Source organism: Vittaforma corneae (assembly GCF_000231115.1).
Source record: "Vittaforma corneae ATCC 50505 unplaced genomic scaffold supercont1.16, whole genome shotgun sequence".
NCBI lineage: Eukaryota > Fungi > Microsporidia > Nosematidae > Vittaforma > Vittaforma corneae.
The window spans coordinates 3,715-13,109 of NW_006889849.1; the positions used below are offsets into that span (position 1 = coordinate 3,715).

The 9,395-nt window shown below is 44.5% G+C and overlaps 9 protein-coding genes across 9 annotated transcripts; 4 read left to right on the forward strand and 5 right to left on the reverse strand.

The window, feature by feature from the left end:
- Window position 1: 1 nt before the first annotated feature.
- Window positions 2–322, reverse strand: VICG_01567 (uncharacterized protein; the record flags this gene model as incomplete). Its single annotated transcript, XM_007604951.1, has 1 exon — window positions 2–322. A coding segment is annotated over one exon (321 nt), but the record flags the coding sequence as incomplete, so codon positions are not given.
- Window positions 323–1,819: 1,497 nt separating this feature from the next.
- Window positions 1,820–2,290, reverse strand: VICG_01568 (uncharacterized protein; the record flags this gene model as incomplete). Its single annotated transcript, XM_007604952.1, has 1 exon — window positions 1,820–2,290. One exon carries the CDS (start codon window positions 2,288–2,290, stop codon window positions 1,820–1,822), a length of 471 nt encoding a protein of 156 aa, XP_007605014.1.
- A 698-nt stretch (window positions 2,291–2,988) lies between these two features.
- On the forward strand, window positions 2,989–3,723 carry VICG_01569 (uncharacterized protein; the record flags this gene model as incomplete). The annotated part of the gene is made up of 1 exon (XM_007604953.1): window positions 2,989–3,723. The coding sequence occupies one exon, from the start codon at window positions 2,989–2,991 to the stop codon at window positions 3,721–3,723; it is 735 nt and encodes a 244-aa protein (XP_007605015.1).
- On the forward strand, window positions 3,720–5,732 carry VICG_01570 (uncharacterized protein; the record flags this gene model as incomplete). The annotated part of the gene is made up of 1 exon (XM_007604954.1): window positions 3,720–5,732. A coding segment is annotated over one exon (2,013 nt), but the record flags the coding sequence as incomplete, so codon positions are not given.
- Window positions 5,733–5,827: 95 nt separating this feature from the next.
- VICG_01571 (uncharacterized protein) lies at window positions 5,828–6,160 on the forward strand (the record flags this gene model as incomplete). The annotated part of the gene is made up of 1 exon (XM_007604955.1): window positions 5,828–6,160. The coding sequence occupies one exon, from the start codon at window positions 5,828–5,830 to the stop codon at window positions 6,158–6,160; it is 333 nt and encodes a 110-aa protein (XP_007605017.1).
- A 96-nt stretch (window positions 6,161–6,256) lies between these two features.
- Window positions 6,257–7,765, reverse strand: VICG_01572 (uncharacterized protein; the record flags this gene model as incomplete). The annotated part of the gene is made up of 1 exon (XM_007604956.1): window positions 6,257–7,765. One exon carries the CDS (start codon window positions 7,763–7,765, stop codon window positions 6,257–6,259), a length of 1,509 nt encoding a protein of 502 aa, XP_007605018.1.
- Window positions 7,766–7,809: 44 nt separating this feature from the next.
- VICG_01573 (uncharacterized protein) lies at window positions 7,810–8,160 on the forward strand (the record flags this gene model as incomplete). Its single annotated transcript, XM_007604957.1, has 1 exon — window positions 7,810–8,160. One exon carries the CDS (start codon window positions 7,810–7,812, stop codon window positions 8,158–8,160), a length of 351 nt encoding a protein of 116 aa, XP_007605019.1.
- Window positions 8,161–8,253: 93 nt separating this feature from the next.
- On the reverse strand, window positions 8,254–8,646 carry VICG_01574 (dUTP diphosphatase; the record flags this gene model as incomplete). Its single annotated transcript, XM_007604958.1, has 1 exon — window positions 8,254–8,646. One exon carries the CDS (start codon window positions 8,644–8,646, stop codon window positions 8,254–8,256), a length of 393 nt encoding a protein of 130 aa, XP_007605020.1.
- Window positions 8,647–8,749: 103 nt separating this feature from the next.
- Window positions 8,750–9,172, reverse strand: VICG_01575 (uncharacterized protein; the record flags this gene model as incomplete). Its single annotated transcript, XM_007604959.1, has 1 exon — window positions 8,750–9,172. One exon carries the CDS (start codon window positions 9,170–9,172, stop codon window positions 8,750–8,752), a length of 423 nt encoding a protein of 140 aa, XP_007605021.1.
- Between the last annotated feature and the right edge of the window lie 223 nt (window positions 9,173–9,395).

A 9,395-nucleotide genomic window follows, 5' to 3' on the forward strand; every position in this document is an offset into this window, starting at 1 on the left:
TTCCTAGGAGAGTGTGCACAAGTATTTTTGAAATGCCATCTGCACTGCTGTGGTTGCTGAATGTGAAAGACCTGCCATTCAAGACGATGTCTGCAGTCTTCTCCACAGCAATAGCATTTTCTGAGGTGCAATGCAGCAGCTGACGGTTTACCTTGCAACGCCCACTATTCACGCGTATTAGCCAGCACTTCTCGATGTCTGAGTAAAAGAAAGTGAGTGAAGTCCCCTCGTCGTGTATTTGCCACATTTTGAGAGAGGAGCAAATTGCCAATGCATCCTTGGCTGGGCTTTCCCCCGTTCCTAAGTGCGAAGTCGGTGTCATATGGGCTTGGGAAAATCGATATAAATTTTCAGATGCACCAAACCATGATTAAAGTGCAGACTGCGAAGCACAAATAAGACCCTTAAAAACGGTTGGGCTAGTCTGCTGCTTGAAAATGCGGATGGCTTGGCCCATCTACTGCTTGTAAGTCTGCTTGAGGACTGTGTCTCGTTGATGTCCGGGGCATCATTTATCTACGCTCCATTGGTGTTGATGCATTCTTGGCAATAAAACTTGGCATATCGTCAGTCTCAGCTGTGGTCTGATAGAGATAGTCTTTAGTATACACGCAACGGATCTACCAATAGCAACACTCATCTTCATCCAAATAGGAGGAGGACGACCGACTGAAACTCTTCTCGATGATATCTTAGTAACTGTAGAATTTATTGGCAGAATACACTCATGCATTGTCTTGTAATGATTAAATGACAGTCATACTTGTTCACTTGGCTTTATCTGGCTAATTATTTATTTTGCTACGCCCGCTTAAAATAAAAATCAATGGAACTATTAAATGAACTCACATCCATTCTGGACTTAGAAAGTCTGGAACATTGCTCTACTTTAGAAAAGAGATGTTAATAAGAATGCAAGGTTTATATTTTGATGTGTTTTAATATATACTGGCAACTTTAATCCTTGAAAAAATGATTGATGATATTTAAAACATAAATAAAAATCAAAATAATTTAGAATGTCCTGAGCTTATAAAATATCCCATTTACAAGATTCTAAATTCTTAATAGTAATGAAGATTATTTTTAATTAATATTGAAATGTTTAAATGTAACTCTAAAATTTCCGACGTTATCACTGATAAACATAACATACTTTTATTTAATATATACATTGATATTTATATAAAGGAATATTCCACTATATAATTAGATGAAGGATTGGGTAGAAACATTAAAGAAGTTAATGATGAATGATGAGCTTCGTATAAAAAATTCATCAAACAAGAAAGATACAAATTTTTCAATTCTATATATACAATTTGTTAACAAAATAGTTGGAGTTTATTGACAAATATAATTTTCTAGTAGTATAAGGATTTAAATTTATTAGTACCTATGCTAATATCCAATTCATTTTTAAAGCATGTCTAATGTTTTCATTTTAGTGATTATACTTATTAAAGAACACTACTATCTAATGATCATACTGATTTGCATATGGTATTCAAGATATCATTTTTTCATAGCTTGGATGTGAAAGAATTGAATTATTTTTTAAAGAATTTAGATGATTTGTAAGATATATATTTAAAACGTTAATAACTCTAATCGAAAACTCAAGTATTAAAGCATTATTCAAAACACTGTTTAATCAGTTAACTTCTCAATATTCAATCATGATGCTCAGAATTCTTTATATAATAGAATTTTTTAATTAAGAAGTATCTTCACTTCATATTGTTGTTCTTGCAATATTTGTTTTATATTAATCACATATACATATCAATATTTTAAATACTGTTAATTTTACTCGTATTTATTTATCATACGTTATAAATCCATTTTTATATGATTTTGAACGGTTTCTCTTATTGGTAAACCAATTATTAACTTGTTTCGTTGAAATCATGCACAAATTTGCTAAACGTAATTTTTCAGTATCAGTTGGATACTTATCTTTTCTAAAGCTAGATTCCAAAATTTCTATTATTTTTTTTGAAAACCGTTTTGCTTTTTTATGATTCAATGGATGTTGAAATCCACCTCCCCTTTGAGACAGAAAAGTTGAGAGTTCTTGTGCTATGTTATTTACAGCCAGTTCCCTAATATTCTCAATCTTTGTTGTAATAATATTTCTAAGATTTAAAGATATAGAAGGCTGGAATGGTACATTTGATTTTTGTAGTTCATTTTCCTTGGATTCAAGATTCTTTAGTATAGATTTGCAACAATTCAAATACATTTGTCTTATTCCGTTCATTTTTGATTGCAGTTCTTTCACAACCATCTGGAGTCATGCTGGGCAGAAAAAATTTCAAATATCACTTCAATTTTTCATTGTATAAAAAGCATCAACCAATTCTCAATCATGATCACTAAAAGAAATAAAACTAACTTGATAAAAATTATTGTAAATATAGCATCAAAATTTAATACAACCGCACATAAACAACAAAGACTTTTAATCACACACTTTGCATTCTGTTTCGAGCATTTTCATGATTATTTTTTAATAATCTTAATTAATTACTAATCACGATTTTTAGATGTTGTGCCATTGTTTGATTGATTTGACATGTAAAACGCGAAGCAAGTCATTAAATGCAGGTCATGTGAATCAAAACAATACAAGTTGTATAGAACACTCGGTTGAATATTAATGTATTATGCCACAATGGACAACACTAATTAAAATATAAAAATAAGATTAAATGAAAAATGCTATAGTTAAGAATATAATGAAATGATATCATGACTATAAAAGGCTTCTAAATTAACTTTACACTGGCTCATAAAATCAATTTATGTAGGAAAAATGAATATATCTTCTAAACTATAAAATATTCAAGAAATAAATGGGTAATCCGTTTCCCATTTGCTTTCAACATGTATTAATTTGGCATTTTGATACATTTCACTACCTAAGTTCCATTCTGCCTCTCTTTGCACATCACATCTTGGTTTCTTAAAAGTTTGCACCCTTGCATGAGAAACTCCTCAATTGTCGAGGCAGAGAGATATGCCAGCCAGCTGCTTCCTCTCAAGTCTGACATTTACAGAAACGGCAGCTCCTCCTACAGCAACTTTAAGATTCTTCTGCTCAACAAGGAAGTATCCGTTCCAAAGCTCCACACGCTCTCCTCAGGAGTACTTCCTGAGATCCAGGCATTCTGGTATGCGACCCAGGAGAATCTCTTCTTCAATCTGCACATATTCCGGTACGACCTCAACTCGGTCGAGGTGCTTCCCAGCTTCCCCAGCAGCATCTGCTTCGTGAAGGTCTACAGGCCCCCGAGGGGCGTCTTCAACTCAAAGATCCAGTGCTGTCTCCTTGTTGTCACTGAGACCGATGTTATCGTCTACGGCATCGAGGCCGACACCCACTGCATCATCAATACAGACTTTTCAGCCAAGCTGTATTCCAAGCCCGTCTGTGTTAAGCTTGCGAATGGCAATATCTTCCTTGGATGTGCCGACGGGAATGTGTACTGTGCATCGTGCAGGTCTGTTGACTTTCTGAACTACAAGTATCTGAGCCTGTATTCTCCGGGGCATCGCTTCTCAGGAGCCTCTCTTCGATCTTCTCCGGCAAAAAGGACAAGGTCTCCTGCATTTCGGTGGGCACGAAGTATCTGGTTTCTCTTTCGAAAGGCCTGGAGGTTTACAACATTGAGTATGGGATCTACAAGGTCTATGGAATTAAGCCAAACGCCTCTGTGAGCTATGTGGATGTCCAGATTGTTGAGGAGAACCCCATTCTCTTCTACTGTGTCCAGCCCTCTGGGAAGAGGGACTTCTACTCGACCGAGTATCTGTTCTTCAGGGATCCTGCAGTTGTGGAGAGCTCCGAGCAGGCCCGGATGGTGCACTCTACGCCATCGAAGTTTCTGTCTACACGGTCAGGCTCCGAAAGATCCACGCTTGTTCTGCACACCTTCAACGAAGACCAATACAAGAACTTCAGCAGAGGCAGGGCTGTTGAAAACTTCGAGATAGTGACGGTGTACAGCACAGTGCTTGGTGCGGAGCTGACGGACTCGGACCTGTACATACACACGCCCAATGGCATTATCCACTACACCATTCTTGACTCGAAGAGGCTCATGCTCAACTGCCGGACACAGGAGGTGTATCAGATGTACAGGAACTACGGCGATGTTGAGTTTATGGTCAGGTATTTCCAGCTGCTGACCGAGAATGAGGACGTGAGCAAGCTGGATGGGCTGTGCAGGAACGACAGCATTAGGAGCCATGCTCTTTTTGTGTGGATTTACACGCTAGTCAGGCCGGTGTGGCGGATGGATCTTAGCCAGCTGAAGGCCTCGGAGGAGTCCCTTGCACACGAGGCGGTCCTGGACGACGTCGTCAAGAAGTTGAAGATCCTGAAGCAGAGGATATCTCCTGGATACGACGCGGCCAGGGGTTTCATAGACGAGTTCGTCCAGACGTATTTTTATATTTCGCTCCTTCTAGACTACAACATTCCGTTCAAGGAGACGTTCGAGTCGATACTAACCCGAGACGGCGACTTCAAAACACTCTCGCTGAAGAGTCTTCTGGATGCATTTACCGCCAGCGAGTCGATTGAGCCGCTCCTGAAGACAATGCAGAATGGCTGCCCGATGTACTTGCCCCTGGAAAACATTAATCTGCAAAGAGGCCTGCAGCTGATCAGAAAGGACGACAGGGAGTCGCTTCTGAGGTCGCTGGGCTTTCTCTCGCAGGCAAAGTTTGATCACGGGGTAGTCCACAAGTTCAACGAGCTGCGGTTTTTCTACGGAAGTGTCTTCTTGATCCGTGAAAAGTTCGACTTTGACTATGAGACTGCAGTTTCGCTGTTTGCCGAGTCTGTGAAGTGCAAGAGGGCGCTTGAGCACGGGCTCGAGGATGCCAGAGAGGCCTTTCTCTATCCGTTCTTTGAATCGGTGCTCCGCCTTGAGGCCTTTCTGCCCTGTGTTTGCTGCGACTCAACGCCTGGCTCTGTTGATCTGCTGTCGATCAAGAATCCCATGTTCAGCATGTTTCTGAAGGATCAGATGCATAAGAACGAGAGGGCATGCAGCCTCTATTGGAAGTACCTGTTGGTGCGGAACGAGAAGGTTGAGGCTGTCCAGTCTCTGATCAATCTTTCCCAGCGAGCAGATCTGCCGCTGGCCAAAAAAGTAGACTTTCTGCAGACAGCGCTTTCGATCTCCACAGGCACGCTTCTGAACTCGGAGGTCAAGCTCCGTCTAAAGCTGTATGAAATCCAGGCCGAGCTTATGAGTAGAGTTCCGTCGCTCAGAACGCCTGTTCTCCTTGACTCAGACACGCTGTACAACGATTACTGCCAGGGACAGAATGACCTGAAGATTAAGATTCTTGATGCCATTGGCTTCCGAGACGAGAAGGTGCAGAAGGATCTCTTTGAGGCGTACTTCAGAGACTTGCCTCTGCGTGAGTGCTTTCTTTTTCTTGGCGAGCTGTCGAACAAAAGGCTGGGCGTGGTTTTCGACATTCTTGTGAAGAAGGTCAGGCCGTCGGAGATGGACTTCTGTGGTGGATTGGTCGTGGCCGGGTTTGAGTATGACGAGATTATTAGTTTTGTGAAGAGTTCTCTCAGCTCGAATGCCCACCCCGAAATTAAGGTTGAGCTGCTGAAAAGCCTAAAGGTTTTCTCAAAGTTTGGCGAGTACAAGGAGTGTGAGAGGCTGTGCGAGAAGGACTTTGGAATCAGGGTTTGCAAATGAGAGTCTGCTGATAGAGCACATGTTGGCGCAGGCCGCTAAATAATAAAGATTTGTTTTAAGTGCTTTTTGTTTGCTTGCTGCTAAGTGCCTCTGGAATGCTTGTGAGAAAAGGCGTAAAGCAGCTGCTGACAAAAGGCGAGGCTAGGGAGCTGCTGGAGAAAGCACCGGGTGTTTCGCAGAGGGTCAAGCACAGGATTGTGCAGTTCTGCTCCGATTCCTGCAGCGGAGAACAGGCAGGGTCGATGAAAGCCGAGCTGTCCAGATTTGGACTCACAGAATTTGAGATGGTCAACCTAATCGACACAAGGCCGAGCGGACTTGTGCATTTGCAGAGCATAGTTGAGGAGATGGCTGAAAGGCTCGATGGAGACCAGATGCAGAGTATCCTGGACGTGTTCGCAAGACACGCAGCATCGAAAAGTATATAAATTTGTTTTAGATAAACTTGTTTTTGCAGCTGTCTGGCTGGCATTTTTAATGACATTACACAAAATATATTCTGGAATGGATAATTTATTAAGGCACTACTGGGAAAGGCTCAGGACTCTGGTCAGCCCGTCCGATCCGCTCACTGCGACCATACTGCCGCTTTCGTCGAACCGGGCGATGTGGATCCTTTTTCCCACTGCCCTGATCCGGTCCACAATGTTCAGCTCATAGTCAAGACACAGCACATCGCCGTTGACTGTGCCGGCTATCAACATGTCAGCTTTTGGCGAAAAGCTAACCGTGGTCACTTCGTGCTCAAAACTCGACGTCCTCGCAATCGACCGGCTGCCAATGTTGTAGAGGATTACATTGCCGTCTCTGGAGCAGGTGGCAAGATACTTGCTGTCTCTGGAAAACCCGCAGTCCCAGACAATTCTCTCGTGCTTGGCAAAGCGATGGACTGTATTCAGCGTGTTGTTTGTAACTGCATATAGGCAGACCAGCTGGTCTCTCCCAACCGTCGCGACGAACGACTGGTCGGGCGATATTGCTATCTTTTGGATGTCCAGGTCGTGCTCCTCGATGTACTGGAGCTTGCTGCCCTGCAGGTCCCACACAAAAAGACCCGCAAACTTCCTGACTGCTGACTTGTTGCAGCTTAGTATCAGGCTCTTCCCAACAGCAATGTTTTTAATCTCAAAGTAGTGTCCGTAGATCTTTTGGCATTCCCTGAACACGCCGGAGCAGAGGGCGTTCTCGCTGAGTCTTTCGTGGCTGGTGCTGGTGCCGATCTCGTTTGTGAGGTTCAGCTCTGAAAGAAACGCCGCCTCAACGTAGTAATCTCTGTCTGCATAGAAGTCCAGGAAGTCGTCAGCAGAATGCTGCAGAGTCTTTAGATCTTCGCAGTTTGCAAAGAAGGCCCGTGTGCCCTCGTATATCCTCAGTATTGTTTCCTGGCCCGAGCTGATGAACCTGAGATGGGGCCCTGGGAGGAACTTCACACTGGTCATTGGAAACCCATGGATCTGTGCCCTTGCACACTCACGGCCCCTGTAGAACAGCCTTGTGGTTCTGTCCGACGAGCACGTGACCAGAAGATTCCTGTTCCAGTCCAGGTCGACCACTTCTCCCTGGTGGCCTGAAATGAAATACTCACACGTCCCCCCAGCACCTATCTTGTCCACCCCGCCCGACCTGGTCTGGACTATTAGCACACTGTCTAGAAACCCAACCGACAGCAGCTCAGAGGCTGCGCCAAGGATGTCTGAGCAGATGTAGAATCCGTGCTCGTTCCTCTCCCAAACACGGACGGTCTTGTCAGAAGATGCACTGTACAGCTTGTCCCCATGCCAGCACACGCCGTTAACCCAGTCCGAGTGCCCATTGAGTGTTTGAACCAGGCTAATATTCCCGCCTCGCAGCACCAGACCTTCACGTTTGAGTCCTGGGAGCAAGTGGCGACAAGAGTGCGGTGTGTTCTGATATTCTTGATGCAGTCCAGATGTGCATCGACCTGAGCAGTGTGTGCAAAGGCCTCGCCATCGAAGCTGTAGAGATGCAGCACTCCAAGGTTTGTGCCCACCAGCAGTGTCCTGCCAATGCATGCAACGGAGCTGATCATGAAGCCAACTTCTAAGGTGTGCTTCTCATGCGTTTGGCAGCTGACAATGTGGATGCGGTCAAATGTGCAGAACACGGCAAAGGAGTCGATGAAGCAGCAATCAAGTACCTTAGAGCCAACATTGATCATCCTTGTGTCTGCACCAACCACGACTGCATTTCCCGCAGTGTCGCCCAGTGCTGCCTTTCCCGAATGTCCTGCAACACAGCTGAGAGTGTTGTCAAAGTGGTGAATTTTGGAAATCGACTGGCTGTCAGAAACCACAAGATTGGAGGACGAGATGTAGTAGAGGCTGTCTTTGTCTACTGCGAGTGCCTTGTGGTGCGGAGTTACTCCAGCGAAGCTTTGTGCTATCTCGAGCATATCGGCCGACGGTAGAAAAGACATAAATAACGAAGAAAGCTAAAATTTAATTAAACAGCCTGCACTCATCCGTGCTACATGGGTAGTGAAGTACTGCAAGCTGACAATCTAGTTGCAGTCAGCCTGGGGCTGCATTGGCTGGAATCCGCACGTGTCAATCTTCGCAAAGAACAGCTGTGCGATTCGGGTGCCCTTTTCGAAGACAAAAATGTCGGGAGAGTGGTTGACGATGTTGATTGCAACCTCAGAGTCGTCCAAGACATACGAGTTCTCAATGTTGATTCCGTGCTTGAGGGCAAACCCAGACCTGCCACAGACATACCCAATCATGTCCGGAGGCATTTTCAAGGAAAAGCCCAGATTCAGAGTGACTGTTGTGTATGGCGGGACACTTCCTGGACACACCGAGTGCAGGTCATATCCGGCAGCACCGTCTGAGTGTCTCCTTGGACACACGGCATCCTTCTCGAGCGGTCTGAAAACCACCTGTGGCTCTCTCATTGGGCTTGAAAATTTTTGCAGCAAAACATTTAAAACAAGCATGTGCAGAGCCAGGCTCTGGACAGTGCATCAATATTTACAAACCATGTCCAACCGTATTTATTCACTTCAGCCCGGTAGATCCAAAGCCGTTATGTCCCCTCTCGGTTTCGTCAAGCTCTTCACACACGACAGGCTCGTCTTGTGCTACCCTCAACACGACAAACTTGGTAATCCTTGTGAGCGGGTCGAGCTCGATGTCGTTCTCCCCGAAGTTCACACACGTAAAAGACAGGTCCCCAGCACCAATGATTCTGCTTCTTGTCTCCACATTTCGATTTAGATTGGTTGGCGGATGTCCTAGAATCAGGACTGCCCTTTCCTTGAGTTCGGGGAATATTAGTCCCGAGGAGACAACGACAGGCTTGCCCCTTGGCAGTGCAGCTGTGTACACGTTGTACACGCAGTAGCCCCTGTCTGTGGTCCTCTCCTTGGCCGGCAGCTGTGCCCATTTTTCGCTTTTTTCCAACGGAACGGTCTCAGCCATTTGGGATGGACAAGAGAGACATTAAACATAAATTATTTAGCACAGCTCAACGCTTCTTGGATCTTTTATGTCTCTTCTTCTGCAAACACGCCTGGGTCGCACTCTTCTTTTTCATCTCACACTTCACAGCCTCCCTTTCCCTGTGTCTTCTCAGCTTGTCTTCCTGCCTCTTCAAATGCTCCAGCCTCTCTTTCTCTCCCGCTTCCTTTCTCTTCTGCTCTAT